Source organism: Oncorhynchus nerka, linkage group LG25 (genome assembly GCF_034236695.1).
Source record: "Oncorhynchus nerka isolate Pitt River linkage group LG25, Oner_Uvic_2.0, whole genome shotgun sequence".
NCBI classification, from domain to species: domain Eukaryota; kingdom Metazoa; phylum Chordata; class Actinopteri; order Salmoniformes; family Salmonidae; genus Oncorhynchus; species Oncorhynchus nerka.
The window spans coordinates 21,683,958-21,699,806 of record NC_088420.1 but is presented as its reverse complement, the minus strand read 5'-3'; the positions used below and the strand labels follow the sequence as shown (position 1 = coordinate 21,699,806).

General features: G+C 42.0%; 1 protein-coding gene across 1 annotated transcript; it reads right to left on the bottom strand.

Annotated features, from left to right (window-relative positions):
- Positions 1–4,250: 4,250 nt before the first annotated feature.
- LOC115109202 (UV excision repair protein RAD23 homolog B-like) lies at positions 4,251–15,722 on the bottom strand. The gene is made up of 10 exons (XM_029633881.2): positions 14,612–15,722; positions 13,081–13,162; positions 9,293–9,372; positions 8,640–9,004; positions 8,476–8,522; positions 8,247–8,374; positions 7,797–7,938; positions 7,423–7,640; positions 7,064–7,210; positions 4,251–6,939 (listed from the first exon to the last, which is right to left on the bottom strand). The coding sequence occupies exons 1-10, from the start codon at positions 14,678–14,680 to the stop codon at positions 6,826–6,828; spliced, it is 1,392 nt and encodes a 463-aa protein (XP_029489741.1). The 5' UTR covers positions 14,681–15,722; the 3' UTR covers positions 4,251–6,825.
- Positions 15,723–15,849: the final 127 nt, after the last annotated feature.

Genomic DNA, 15,849 nt, shown 5'->3' with positions numbered 1-15,849 from the left:
ATTGAAATGATAGTCTTTCAAACGTGTGTAAATTGTCATATTGTTTCAAGCAGTAATGTAAAGTACTTAAGTATAAAAATGTAAAGTACCACTTAAGTAGTTTTTAGGGTATCTGTACTTTAGTTTACAATTTTTTGTATTTTTGACAACTTTTACATTTACTTCACTACATTCCTAAAGAAAATGTTTTACTTTTTAATTTATTTTCCCTGACAGCCAAAAGTACTCTTCACATTTTGAATGCTTAGCAGGACAGGAAAAGTGTCTAATTTACACACTTATCAAGAGAACATCGCTGGTCATCCTTACTACCTCTGATCTTACACTCTCACTAAACACACATGCTTTGATTGTAAATTGTTGGAGTGCCCTGGCTTTCCGTACAATAAAAAAACAAGAAAGTGTTGCAGTCTGGTTTGCCCTCAAATAAGGAATTTGAAACTATTTATCCTTTTACTTTTTTAGCAATTATATTATATACTTTTGATACTTAGTATTCAGACCCGTTGACGTTTTCCACATTTTGTTCCATTACAACCTTATACAAAAAAATCTAGCATCAATCTACATAATGACAAAGCAAAAACTGAGCAAAAACTGATTTTCAGACATTTTTTGCAAATGTATAAAACATTTAAAACGGAAATATTCCGACCATTTACTCAATACTTTGTTGAAGCACCTTTGGCAGCGATTGCAGCCTCAAGTCTTCTTGGGTTTGGGGCGGCAGTGTAGCCTAGTGGTTAGAGTGTTGGACCAGGACCAAAGGTTGCAAGTTCAAATCCACAAGCTGACAAGGTACAAATCTGTTGTTCTGCCCCTAAACAAGGCAGTTAACCCACTGTTCCTAGGCTGTCATTGAAAATAAGAATTTGTTCTTAACTGACTTGCCTAGTTAAATAAAGGTTTTTAAAAAGAAAAGTATTCTTTGGTTTGACGCTACAAGCTTGGCACACCTGTATTTGGGGAGTTTCTCCCAAACTCAGCAGATCCTCTCAAGCTCTGTCAGGTTGGATGGGGAGCGTCGCTGCACAGCTATTTTCAGGTCTCTCCTAATATGTTCGATCAGGTTTAAGTCCGGGCTCTGGCTGGGCCACTCAAGGACATTCAGAGACTTGTCGCGAAGCCACTACTGCATTGTCTTGGCTGTGTGTTTTTGGTCGTTGTCCTGTTAGAAGGTGATCCAGTCTGAGGTCCTGAGCTCTCTGGAGCAGGTTTTCATCAAGGATCTCTCTGTAGTTTGCTCTGTTCATCTTTCCCTCAAGCCTGACTAGTCTCCCAGTCCCTGCCGCTGAAAAGCATTGCCACTGCATGATGCTGCCACAACCATGCTTCACTGTAGGGATGGTCCCAGGTTTCCTCCAGGCGTGACGCTTGGCATTCAGGCCAAAGAGTTCAATCTTGGTTTCATCAGACTAGAGAAACTTATTTCACATGGTCTGAGAGTCCACATGGTCTGAGAGTCCTTAACTCCAAACAGGATGTCATGTGCCTTTTACTGAGGAGTGGCTTCTGTCTGGCCACTCTACCATAAAGGCCTGATTGGTGGAGTGCTGAAGAGATGCTTGTCCTTCTGGAAGGTTCTCCCATCTCAACAGAGGAACTCTGGAGCTCTGTCAGAGTGACCATTGGGTTCTTGGTCACCTCCCTGACCAAGGCCCTTCTCCCCCGATTGCTCAGTTTGGCAGGGAGGCTAGCTCTAGGAAGAGTCTTGGTGGTTCCAAACTTCTTCCATTTAAGAATGATGGAGGCCACTGTGTTCTTGGGGACCTTCAATGCTGCAGAAATAGTTTGATATCCTTCCCCAGATCTGTGCCTCGACACAATCCTGTCTCAGAGCTCTACGGATAATTCCTTTGACTTCATGGCTTGGTTTTTGCTCTGACAAGCACTGTCAACTGACATGCACTGTCAATATGTCAAATTAATTGAATTTGATGGACTCCAATCAAGTTGTAGAAACATCTCAAAGATGATCAATGGAAACAGGATACACCTGAGCTCAATTCCGAGTCTCATAGAAAAGGGTCTGGATAGTTATGTAAATAAGGAAAAAAATAATAATAATTCTGTTTTCACTTTGTCGTTATAGGGTATTGTGTGCAAATTGATGAGGAAATGTAATTTAAAATTAGAATAAGGCTGTAACTTAACAAAATGTGGAAAAAGGGAAGGGGTCTGAATACTTTCCAAATGCACTGTAAGTAAACTCAGCAACAATAGAAAAACATCCTCTAGCTGTCAACTGTGTTTATTTTCAGCAAACTTAACATGCGAAAATATTTGTATGAACATAACAAGATTCAACAACTGAGACATAAACTGAACAAGTTCCACAGACGTGATTAACATAAATGGAATAATTTGTCCCTGAACAAAGGGGGGGGGGTCAAAATCAAAAGTAACAGTCTGGTGTGGCCACCAGCTGCATTAAGTACTGCAGTGCATCTTCTCCTCGTGGACTGCACCAGATTAGCCAGTTCTTGCTGTGAGATGTTACCCCAATCATCCACCAAGGCACCTGCAAGTTCCCGGACATTTCTAGGGGGAATGACCGTAGCCCTCACCCTCCGATCCAACAGGTCCCAGACGTGCTCAATGGGATTGAGAATCAGGCTCTTCGCTGGCCATGGCAGAACACTGACATTCCTATCTTGCAGGAAATCATGCACAGAATGAGCAGTATGGCTGGTGGCATTGTCATACTGGAGGGTCATGTCAGGATGAGCCTGCAGGAAGAGTATCACATGAGTTAGGAGGATGTCTTTCATGTAACGCATAGCGTTGAGATTGCCTGCAATGACAACAAGCTCAGTCCGATGATTCTGTGACACACCGCCCCAGGCCATGACGGACCCTCCATCTCCAAATCGATCCGTCTCCAGAGTACAGGCCTCGTTGTAACACTCATTCCTTTGACGATAAACGTGAATCTGACCATCACCCCTGGTGAGACAAAACCTCGACTCGTCAGTCAAGAACAATTTTTGCCAGTCCTGTCTGGTCCAGCGATGGTGGGTTTGTGCCCATAGGCGACGTTGTTGCCGGTGATGCCGGTGACATTCAATTTATTTCCCTGGCCACATCTGCAGTCCTCATGCCTCCTTGCAGCATGCCTAAGGCACGTTCATGCAGATGAGCAGGGACCCTGGTCACCTTTCTTTTGGTGTTTTTCAGAGTCAGTAGAAAGGCCTTTTTAGTGTCCTAAGTTTTCATAACTGTGACCTTAATTGCCTACCATCTGTAAGCTGTTAGTGTCTTAATGACTTTTCCACAGGTGCATATTCATTAATTGTTTATGGTTCATTGAACACGCATGGGAAACAGTGTTTAAACCCTTTACAATGAAGATCTGTGAAGTAATTATCTTTGAAAGACAGGGTCCTGAAAAAGGGACGTTTCTTTCTTTTTTTTTGCTGAGTTTATGTTTAAAATCAAATACTTTTAGACTTTTACTCAAGTAATATTTTACTGGGTGACTTTCACTTTTAGTTTAGTCATTTTCTATTAAAGTATCTTTACTTTTAGTCAAGAATGACAATTGGGTACTTTTTCCACCATTGGATTCAAGATGCATAGTCTTGTGTAATCATAACCAATGACACAATTTTAAAGCTTTGAAAACATATTTATTGTACATAACGCTGAAACAATAACCTTAAAAAAACATTCAGCAAACCTTCAAGTGGTGCATTTAAGGCTAAATCCCTATGCTTTATTGTAGTTTCAAATAAGAAAAAACAAAAAGTTAAACAACAAAATAGGATGATAAAAATGAATATCATCACTCCTGTGGTTCCACAGCATGCCATAGCTCAGCTTAAGCCTCTGTTATAAAACTCATGCAATCAACCAACCAACCTACATCGCTCAGAGCAACAGTCTTCACAATAAAGTGTCTTATTTTGCAAAAGCTGAAATCAACTCCATGTACATTATGATACAGAAAGTCAGCTGGGTCAATCTTTCTCGTCTACACACAAGAGAAAAGAAAAAGCAGAGGCCTGTGTTGCGTGTTGTTCACACAAAACTGGGTGGTTTCTAGCACTTCCACAACTTCACTGCACTTTTAACACCCTTTATATGATGGCTGTTTGATTATGATAGTCAATATAAATCCTATGGCACTCATCTATGAATAATTAAAAGACACATTTTGACTAACCATGGACCTATAAAAAAATCTGCACACAATTTTGCACAAACAAACAATTAATCTTCAACAAAATGAGACTAACCTCAAGGCATGGTAGAGTGGATAAAAAAAACGTACAGCATGATTTATTTTGACATGATACATTAAGGATCAGGGGCAATCAAAACACACAAGAAATAGTTCAGGGAGAACAGAATCAGATGTGCATAACATGCTTATGAAATAATAACAAAGGGACATGGCTCAAATGGCATTCAGCTCAAACTAAAAATCAAATCAAAATATAGATGAAAACTCTCTTGGTAAATAGTGTGGTCTACAGCTTATCATTAGAACTAGCTTTCAAGTGTTGAGCAAGTATTTGTAAAAAACAACTATGTTGCTCAAACTGCATTTAGTGCAGTCATATGGTACCTTACAGTGAAACTACACTGGGACACATCTGGAACCAAATCCAGGATTACTCATCATGTCTCATCCTACAGTGAAACTATACTGGGACACATCTGGAACCACTGCTGCTACTCTGTTTACCATATATGCATAGTCACTTTAACTATACATTCATGTACATACTACCTCAATTAGCCCGACTAACCGGGGCCCCCGCACATTGGCTACCGGGACTATCTGCATTGTGTCCCGCCACCCGCCAACCCCTCTTTTTCGCTACTGCTACTCTCTGTTCATCATACTTGCATAGTCACTTTAACCATACCTACATGTACATACTACCTCAATCAGCCTGACTAACCGGTGCCTGTATATAGCCTCACTGCTGTTATAGCCTCACTACTGTTATTATTCACTGCCTTTCATTGTTGTTTTGTATTTCCTTACTTATCTATTGTTAACCTAATACCTATTTTCTACACTGTTGGTTAGGGCCTGTAACTAAGCATTTCACTCTAAGGTTGTATTCGGCACACGTGACAAATAAACTTTGAATTTATTTGATCTGAAATCCAGGATTACTCATCATGTCTCATCTTACAGTGAAACTACACTGGGACACATCTGGAACCAAATCCAGGATTTCTCATTATGTCTCATCTTACAGTGTTATCACATTTCAATATGATGACACTTATCAATAACATAACTTCCTTATCTTTTACACAAATGATTATACATAAACAATAGAAACATTAATTCTGTAAAAGTAAAATAAAGTGCCAAAGTAACTTTCCAACATTGATATGACATTTAATTTACAAAATATCTGAGTTACCTTTATATGAAAAAACAAACAATAAACAAGTTCCATGGCCATTTTGCTGGTTTTGTCACTTTATCACGGGAAACTCAAGTATATTCTCCCAAGAGATGAGGCCCACATAGCAAACACAAATCAAAGTATGTTTGGGGTTTCCTTTAAGAGAGGTTGAAAAGCAATATATGATGAGGCAAACATCCACTGTAACTCTGGATGGAACCGGCACAAGCAGCAGTGATAACAGCAGTAATAGCAGCAGGGATAGCAGCAGTGATAGCAGCAGTAATAGCAGCAGTGATAGCAGCAGTGATAGCAGCAGTGATAGCCAGCAGTGATAGCCGCAGTAATAGCAGCAGTGATAGCAGCAGTGATAGCAGCAGTAATAGCAGCAGTGATAGCAGCAGTGATAGCAGCAGTAATAGCAGCAGTGATAGCAGCAGTGATAGCAGCAGTAATAGCAGCAGTGATAGCAGCAGTAATAGCAGCAGTGATAACAGCAGTGATAGCAGCAGTAATAGCAGCAGTGATAGCAGCAGTGATAGCAGCAGTAATAGCAGCAGTGATAGCAGCAGTGATAGCAGCAGTAATAGCAGCAGTGACAGGAGCAGTGATAGCAGCAGTGATAGCAGCAGTGATAGCAGCAGTAATAGCAGCAGTGATAGCAGCAGTGATAGCCGCAGTAATAGCAGCAGTGATAGCAGCAGTAATAGCAGCAGTGATAGCAGCAGTAATAGCAGCAGTAATAGCAGCAGTGATAGCAGCAGTGATAGCAGCAGTAATAGCAGCAGTGACAGGAGCAGTGATAGCAGCAGTAATAGCAGCAGTGATAGCAGCAGTGATAGCAGTAGTAATACAGCAGTGATAGCAGCAGTAATAGCAGTAGTAATAGCAGCAGTGATAGCAGCAGTGATAGCAGTAGTAATACAGCAGTGATAGCAGCAGTAATAGCAGTAGTAATACAGTAGTGATAGCAGCAGTTATAGCAGCAGTGATAGCAGTAGTGACAGCAGCAGTAATAGCAGCAGTAATAGCAGCTGTAATAGCAGCAGTAATAGCAGCAGTGATAGCAGTAGTAATAGCAGCAGTGATAGCAGTAGTAATAGCAGCAGTAATAGCAGCAGTAATAGCAGCAATGGTCGCAGTGATAGCAGCAGTAATAGCAGCAGTAATAGCAGCAGTGATAGCAGCAGTAATAGCAGCAGTGATAGCAGCAGTAATAGCAGCAGTGATAGCAGCAGTAATAGCACCAGTGAGCAAGAGAGACCACTGAGAGCCAACATACTCAGAGAGAATGGAGAAGGCATAGCTTACAGTAACTAAACATCACGTCTTTGTCCAATGACAAGTCACTTTTGGTAACCTTTTCCACTCCTTCCTTCCAAATCACATTTTGTAGCACTATCACTCGTTCTCTAGCCCTCCATTCTTCCCCTTCATGCTGACGCATGCACATTCACTCGTCATCAAATGTTTGTTGGAGCAGGAAATTAGCAGCTAAATTCTCGTTCTTCTCACATGCGAAATATGCTTGAATGACAAGTCCCTCTGGAAATCCCAAGGCTTTTAACTGTAATCAAAACACATAGGCAATTGTCAGCTCAGAAACACATAACCAATGACACAGCGAGCTTCGCATTGAGAAAGTGATATAAATGAGTTCAATCTCAATTATTAAACATAAATACTCATACCCTCTCGATGGCCTCCTTCTCTTGTGGGGTGACCTGGATGTAGTTAGTCTGTGGCGCCCCCTGGGACTGAACTCCCTCCTCTACCATCTCTCCTCCTTGGGGCTCGTTCAGCATCTGCACAAACCGCTCCTGGTGCTGGGTAATTTGCTGCAAAGAAAGAACATCATCATATAAACCCTTACGAATACAAATAATGATTTCCTTTTTAGTAGGTTAAGCCAAAACAGAATCTAAAGGGCAGAATATTTACAACCTCCCATAAAACCAGATTGGGTCTGGAAAGCCAAGCCGATGAGCATGGCTACGTGGATGGAGAGAGACTGCATGCAGTCACTGGGATGTCCAGTCTCCCCACTGACCTGCAGCAGCTGGGGGTTGTCTCTGCCTAGCTGCTGGAGCAGGGCAGGAAGGAGAGCTGGGTTCTGCTGGATGACCTGTCTCATCTGCTGGAACTGTGGCTGGTTCCTCAAAAACTCCAGGGGGTTCTCACCCCCAGTACTTCCACCAGTACCACCAGTAAGCCCACCAGTCAGCCCACCAGGTGAGGGGGGCTGCTGGGTTGAAGACACTGTGCCTGCTGCAAAACAAGAATTAATGGACAGAGAGTTCAAAGACCTCTATGAAACACAGTACTGAGCTGACAATGTGCGTCCAGAGAAATGATTGGTTGGTATGAGAGACACATGGGCTTGGTAAAAGAACAAGAGTAGAGTGGACGGGTGGGTGGTCTCACTCGTGGCTGCTGGTGGGGGCTGGGCTCTATCTGTGGCTGGAGCAGGGGCTGGGGCAGGAGCAGGGGCAGTGGGGTTGAGGTTGGCCAGAGCTGTGTGTAGGAACGCCTCCGGTGGCAGAAGGTCAGCCTCGGCTGGAATCCCCTGGATGAAGTAGAGATAAGAATTTATGATGCCTCGGGAAAATTAAATAATAATAATGAAGTGCATTTATATTGCTCTCTCCTAAGTTCTCAAAGCGCTTTGCATTGTAAGGGAGACAGATGGATAAACACACAATGAACTGTATACAGCTTTGAGACTGAAAATCATTTTTTATTCTATGTGCATACAGAATATGCACACTGTCAGTTTGTGGAAAAGAGTGTGGTGGAGCATAGGAATTAGCTCCACTGCTCCCAGGTCATAATACACTCATCTACCATTAAATCACTGATAGGATGGAAACTCACCATTAGCAGGTACTCCACGGCTCTGTCTGGGTTGTTGTAACTGGCTCGCAGCGCCGCAATAACCTGCTCCCTTTCATATCCCATAGACATGATTTCAGACACTAGATTCTCATATGCCTGTCCTGTCACTGTCTCATGAAGAGAGGGGGGAAAGATACAGGGTCATAAATCAATGGGAAGATGAAGCATGATATTTTGATGTGAAAGATTCGACTAGTCTCTTGATTACCCAGTATTGACGCTGCTTCTTCCAGGAGACTTAAGTCATCAACAAGGCTGTGAGAGAATTTTTTGTTGTTGATCAAAACAGACACATTTATGAACTAAAAACATGTTTGCCATACACATCTTTAAACAATCTAAGATATAAAATATTTGATCAGAAGTCAATACCTGGAGGAGGAGAGGGCTGGTGGTGTAGCAAAGGGCTGTTCAGGGTGCTCCCCCTCAGGCTTGACCTCTGAGTGGGAGGATGCTGCTGCAGCTGGGGCTGCACTCGTCCCCAGGGCTGCAGGGGGAATAGAAGCAGGGGCTGGTGCAGGGGGTGTGAAGAACTCCACTGCTTGTGTGAGGCTTGAGGCAGGGGCAGGTGTGGATGTAGGGGACAGGGTGGAGATCTCCATGGGGGCAGGGGATGAGGTAGGTCGGGCAATGTCAGAGAGGGACAGCCCAGAAACAGCAGGAGGTGCAAGGGCAGAAGCAGGGGTAGAGGCTGGGGCTGCCAGGGGAGAAATCTGTGGAGTAGCTGGAGGTTTGGGCTGTAGGGAGACAACAAACAAGACTGCCCAGAGATGACCACTGTGACTACAGACAACTACCTCATCTTTAGACATCAATGAATAATATATTTCTACAAATACAAATGACTAAGTCCTGCTTCCACTGTCATTAATGCTGTAATGACAGTATTATAAGCACATAAATGATCTTGTACGTCCTTTGTCAAAGTTTACTATCAATTAATCAATAAAATGAGGAACTCGTATAATATCCTCACATATGAATGGCTACCAAAAAAATCCATTAAAACAGTGTTGAAATCTTACCTTTGTAACCATGACCACCAGAAAGTTGTTCTCATCAATTCTGTAGTCTTTTAGAGGTATGTCATCATTCAAGATTTTGCCTACCAAAACACAACAAGAAGAACCTGCTCAATAACACTGAACAAAAATATAAAATGCAACATGCATGCAACGATTTTACTGGGTTACAGTTCATATAAGGAAATAAATCATCTTAAATGAATTTATTAGGCCCTAATCTATTGATTTCACATGACTGGGAATACAGATATGCATCTGTTGGTCACAGATACCTTAAAAAAAGGTAGTGGGTGTGAATCAGAAAACCAGTCAGTATCTGGTGTGACCACCATTTGCCTAATGCCGCGCGACATACAGTGGGGCAAAAAAGTATTTAGTCAGCCAGCAATTGTGCAAATTCTCCCACTTAAAAAGATGAGAGAGGCCTGTCATTTTCATCATAGGTACACTTCAACTATGACAGACAAAATGAGAAAAAAATCCAGAGAATCACATTGTAGGATTTTTAATGAATTTATTTGCAAATGATGGTGGAAAATAAGTATTTGGTCAATAACAAAAGTTTATCTCAATACTTTGTTATATACCCTTTGTTGGCAATGACAGAGGTCAAACGTTTTCTGTAAGTCTTCACAAGGTTTTCACACACTGTTGCTGGTATTTTGGCCCATTCCTCCATGCAGATCTTCTCTAGAGCAGTGATGTTTTGGGGCTGTTGCTGGGCAACACGGACTTTCAACTCCCTCCAAAGATTTTCTATGGGGTTGAGATCTGGAGACTGGCTAGGCCACTCCAGGACCTTGAAATGCTTCTTACGAAGCCACTCCTTCGTTGCCCGGGCGGTGTGTTTGGGATCATTGTCATGCTGAAAGACCCAGCCACGTTTCATCTTCAATGCCCTTGCTGATGGTAGGCTTTGTTACTTTGGTCCACACTCAACGTCAACAAAACTAAGGAGATGATTGTGGACTTCAGGAAACAGCAGAGGGAACACCCCCCTATCCACATCGATGGATCAGTAGTGGAGAGGGTAGCAAGTTTTAAGTTCCTCGGCATACACATCACAGACAAACTGAATTGGTCCACTCACACTGACAGCGTCGTGAAGAAGGCGCAGCAGCGCCTCTTCAACCTCAGGAGGCTGAAGAAATTCGGCTTGTCACCAAAAGCACTCACAAACTTCTACAGATGCACAATCGAGAGCATCCTGGCGGGCTGTATCACTGCCTGGTACGGCAACTGCTCCGCCCTCAACCGTAAGGCTCTCCAGAGGGTAGTGAGGTCTGCACAACGCATCACCGGGGGCAAACTACCTGCCCTCCAGGACACCTACATCACCCGATGTTACAGGAAGGCCATAAAGATCATCAAGGACATCAACCACCCGAACCACTGCCTGTTCACCCCGCTATCATCCAGAAGGCGAGGTCAGTACAGGTGCATCAAAGCTGGGACCGAGAGACTGAAAAACAGCTTCTATCTCAAGGCCATCAGACTGTTAAACAGCCACCACTAACATTGAGTGGCTGCTGCCAACACACTGTCATTGACACTGACCCAACTCCAGCCACTTTAATAATGGGAATTGATGGGAAATGATGTAAATATATCACTAGCCACTTTAAACAATGCTACCTTATATAATGTTACTTACCCTACATTATTCATCTCATATGCATACGTATATACTGTACTCTAGATCATCGACTGCATCCTTATGTCACTAGCCACTTTAACTATGCCACTTTGTTTACTTTGTCTACATACTCATCTCATATGTATATACTGTACTCGATACCATCTACTGTATGCTGCTCTGTACCATCACTCATTCATATATCCTTATGTACATATTCCTTATCCCCTTACACTGTGTATAAGACAGTAGTTTTGGAATTGTTAGTTAGATTACTTGTTGGTTATCACTGCATTGTCGGAACTAGAAGCACAAGCATTTCGCTACACTCGCATTAACATCTGCTAACCATGTGTATGTGACAAATAAAATTTGATTTGATTGGATTTGATTTGATTTATTGCAGATTCAGTCTTCCCAGCCTGGTGCAGGTCTACAATTTTGTTTCTGGTGTCCTTTGATAGCTCTTTGGTCTTGGCCATAGTGGAGTTTGGAGTGTGACTGTTTGAGGTTGTGGACAGATGTATTTTATACTGATAACAAGTTCAAACAGGTGCCATTAATACAGGTAATGAGTGGAGGACAGAGGAGCCTCTTAAAGAAGAAGTTACAGGTCTGTGAGAGCCAGAAATCTTGCTTGTATGTAGGTGACCAAATACTTATTTTCCACCATAATTTGCAAATAATTTCATTAAAAATCCTACAATGTGATTTTCTGGATTTTTTTTCTCATTTTGTCTGTCATAGTTGAAGTGTACCTATGATGAAAATTACAGGCCTCTCTCATATTTTTAAGTGGGAGAACTTGCACAATTGGTGGTTGACTAAATACTTTTTTGCCCCACTGTATCTCCTTTGCATAGAGTCATCAGGCTGTTGATTGTGGCCTGTGAATGTTGTCCCACTCCTCTTCAATGGCTGTGTGAATTTACTGGAAATTGGCGGGAACTGGAACATGCTGTCGTACACGTCGATCCAGAGCATCCCAAACATTCTCAATGGGTGACATCTGGTGAGTATGCAGGCCGTGGAAGAACTGTGACATTTTCAGCTTTCAGGAATTGTGTACAGATCCTTGTGACATGGGGCCCTGCATTATCATGCTGAAACATGAGGTGATGGCGGTGGATGAATGGCACGACCATGGGCCTTAGGATCTCATCATGGTATCTCTGTGTATTCAAATTGCCAAATTGCCAAAATGCAATTGTGTCCATTGTCCGTAGCTTATGCCTGCCCATACCATAACCCCACCACCACCATGGGGCACTCTGTTCAGCAAACCGCTCGCCTACACAACATCATACACGCTGTCTGCCATCTACCCGGTACAGTTGAAACCGGGATTCATCCATGAAGAGCACACTTCTCCAGCGTGCCAGTGGCCTTTGAAGGTGAGCATTTCCCCACTAAAGTATGTTATGACGCCGAACTGCAGTCAGGTCAAGACCCTGGTGAGGGTAACAAGCATGCAGATGAGCTTCTCTGAGACGGTTTTGACAGTTTGTGCAGAAATCTTTCGGTTGTGCAAACCCACAGTTTCATCAGCTGTCCGGGAGGCTGGTCTCAGATGATCCCGCAGGTGAAGAAGCCGGATGTGGAGGTCCTGGGCTGGCGGGTTACACATGATCTGCGGTTGTGAGGCCGTTTGGACGTACTGACAAATTCTCTGAAACGACGGTTTATGGTAGAGAAATGAACATTCAATTCTCTAGCTACAGCTCTGGTGAACATTCATGCTGTCAGCATGCCAATTGCATGCTCCCTCAAAACTTGAGACATCTGTGTCATTGTGTTGTGTGAAAAAACTGCACATTTTAGAGTGGCCTTTTATTGTGTCCAACACAAAGTGCACCTGTGTAATGATTATGCTGTTTAATCATCTTCTTGAAATGCCACACCTGTCAGATGGATGGATTATCTTGGCAAAGGAGAAATGCTCACTAACAGGGATGTAAACAAATTTGAGAGAAATACTATTTTCGTGCATATGGAAATTTTGTGGGATCTTTTATTTAGGCTCATGAAATATAGGACCAACACTTTATATGTTGCGTTTATATTTTTGTTCAGTCTAGATCTATAGGCTACAACAATCCTGATGTGTCCGATAGATATTCAAGATGCAGTTAGTGATTAACTGCTGTTTTACCTGCGTAGATTAACTTTTGCCCTGTGGCTGGATAGCCATCCTTCCCTTTTTCAGTCTCAATCTTCTCCTTCAGGGCTTTTACCTGCCAATAACATAACATAATGACAAGCTGTTAAATAGGACTAGAGATAGAACACATTTAGTTTGATCTCTACGGGCAGGGCATTCTTCTGATTAGTTCTCTGAGGAGAGCACCTCTCCGGGACCTCCTGAACCTAATGAGGTGACACATTATACTGTATGTCTCCGTCATAAAGCAGAATCTTTGAGGATTATGGGATTGGAAGTGGAAAGCTGTGAGCCTGTGATTCACATTCTGCCATTACTTCACCCTGTTGTGAGTGCTTCAAGGCAGTAAACAGATATTTTTTATAGACAGATGCATTTCAATGGCTCTACATTCCCTTATGTGATACACCATACATGTATTTAAGTTGACACACTATACACAAGTTAATGATACAGTAATACATGTTCCAGTTTTAAAACTGAGCTGTAGAGTTGCTCACCAGACAGTGTTATTACCAGCAATGTAATATATCTCTCAGTCAATTAGCAATACAGGTCTAGGGAAATAATTTGTAAAGCAGATGCCATAGCTTGTACACAGTCGTACTACTATTTACATTTCTATTAAGGTTGAGTGTTACTCAATCTTGGTCCTGTGGAACCTCAGGGGATGCAGGCTTTTGTTCCATCCCAGTGCTACTGCTAATTACTAACACACCTGATTCAACAAATCAGGGTCTTGCTAATCAGATGTTTGTCTCTAAACCATTTTCCCAGGTGAGTTGACTGAGAAAGCATTCTCATTGACAGCAGTACTATAGTAGAAAGCTGCTCTAAAGGTAGAACCCTAAAGGTCACTGCTATGTAAGGGGCTATGGTAGTTGCATTCTAAAGGGGAAACGTCACCTGTGAATTAAGCCAAGTATAGAGCAGATAAATATGCAAAGACGATGTGTTGACATTGGAAAGGTAATGAAAACAGCAAACAATCATAATATTGTGTAAGAAACCATTTTAAAATACATTTTAATAATCAAGAGCCCCCCAATGTATAGTCTACGTTATTTTAATAAAGACAATTGTTGTAGAATATCTCAAATGCATTAAATAATGTATATTGTTATTAACCTTATCTTTCTATTGTTAATTTTACAGCCTCTCAAACAGTTTTTTCAATGGTACAGTGTATAAACAAATATAGCATAACAAATGTACATAACGCCCCCCTCCACCCGATTCCTATAGTCCAAAAAAGGGGGTATACGAGATCCGCTCTATGGTATCGAGACCTGGGTTTGTCAAATCTTGCGTCATCATTCATGAGAATACAGCCAGGCAATCTCAGGCGCCACGAATATCGCCATTTGACAACACCTGTTACAATGTGACATGAGGAATGACAACATATAAAATAGCATCCCCCTCTCCAGATTAAATTGCATTGTCCAAGGCCCTGGTTGCTCCCAGCCCCTCGGCCTCAAGCATTTTTACTGGAGTCACTAACTTAACTTCCACTACTTACCGTTAGTTCTGGATCTATTTCTATTTTAAACGTTTGCTGCTGAAGAGTCTTCAACGTTATCGACAGCATCTTCAAGACGATTCCCGATAATTGCCAGACGCTAAAGGGCTCTACACCAGTTTCTGTAGGCTACTGTTGCCACAGTAGGACCTAGTTGTGTGACTCAGCTATCACTGTATTGGTTGTGTTGTAGTCAGACGCCATCTACTTGCTGCCTGAGACAAGACATACTGCTGGGGCTACGGCTATACCACGTGAATCTAAATGATTGTGCATATGATTTACCCAATATCAAATGCTGTTCTAGTCTCACCTCATACAACAAAATTACTTTGTAAATTATTTAGTGGGTTTTCAACAAGCATTTAAAACATGACTGACGGAGACATTAATTTACAAAATGATCAGTTACGGAATTGTACAATTATTAGAAAGCAAACAATTTCAGTGGTTTCTTTCTACTGAAAATGTTGTGTAGTGTTACTGACAAACGTGCATGTATTGCTGTATCTGGGTATGGATTGTTCCAGAACATGGTTTAGAGAAAAGGCCCACCGCCCTGTCCCGAGTGTCCTCAGAGAGGCAGAGACCTGCCATCGCCCTGTCCTGAGTGTCCTAAGAGGCAGTGACCTGAAATAAAACACACGGTCAAGAGTACCTCTCCTCATTGTGTCTACAACACCAAATTAGAACGGTTACAACAAACCCATCCATATCACAAAATCAGTAAGAATCTAACCTTTCTGGAATGTAAGTCTCCTGAAAATACTTTTATTGAAATAAAAAGCTTAATTTATTCACTGAAATTTAAACAGTACTCTGTGAGGACAGTGACATGTTTAAGATTGTGAGTCACAGTTTAGATCCTTTAGTCTGATAGTCATGTCTGCAGCTGCCATACAACTAAAGCAAGGTCTGAGACAGCAACATGTACAAAATAGATCATGGGAGAGTTATGAATGGTGGACAAACAGGATGATTGTAACGAGGGAATAAATTAAAAGGATGTTGATTATAATAATTTATAGTACTGCATACAACTGTATAAAAATAAATCAAACAAACTACAACTGATATGCACCCAATTTGTTTCCCAAAATAGACAGCATCAGATAAGATTGATGACAATAATGTGGGGAATAATCCTTTGCTTTGACACTGAAGGGATGAACTGATTGTAGCTGATGATAAAAGCAAGGAAGTCAGTGGCAGCACCACCTAGAGCAACTGTAGGACAC

What these genes read in the sequence shown, in the direction of transcription:
- LOC115109202 (XM_029633881.2), bottom strand. Translation starts at nt 14,680, where the DNA reads ATGCTGTCGATAACGTTGAAGACTCTTCAGCAGCAAACGTTTAAAATA. An exon ending in TGGTGGTCATGGTTACAAAG is followed by an intron (nt 9,005 to 9,292) that starts GTAAGATTTCAA and finishes GTCTCCCTACAG; the next exon opens with CCCAAACCTCCAGCTACTCC. An exon ending in CCGTGGAGTACCTGCTAATG is followed by an intron (nt 7,939 to 8,246) that starts GTGAGTTTCCAT and finishes TACTTCATCCAG; the next exon opens with GGGATTCCAGCCGAGGCTGA.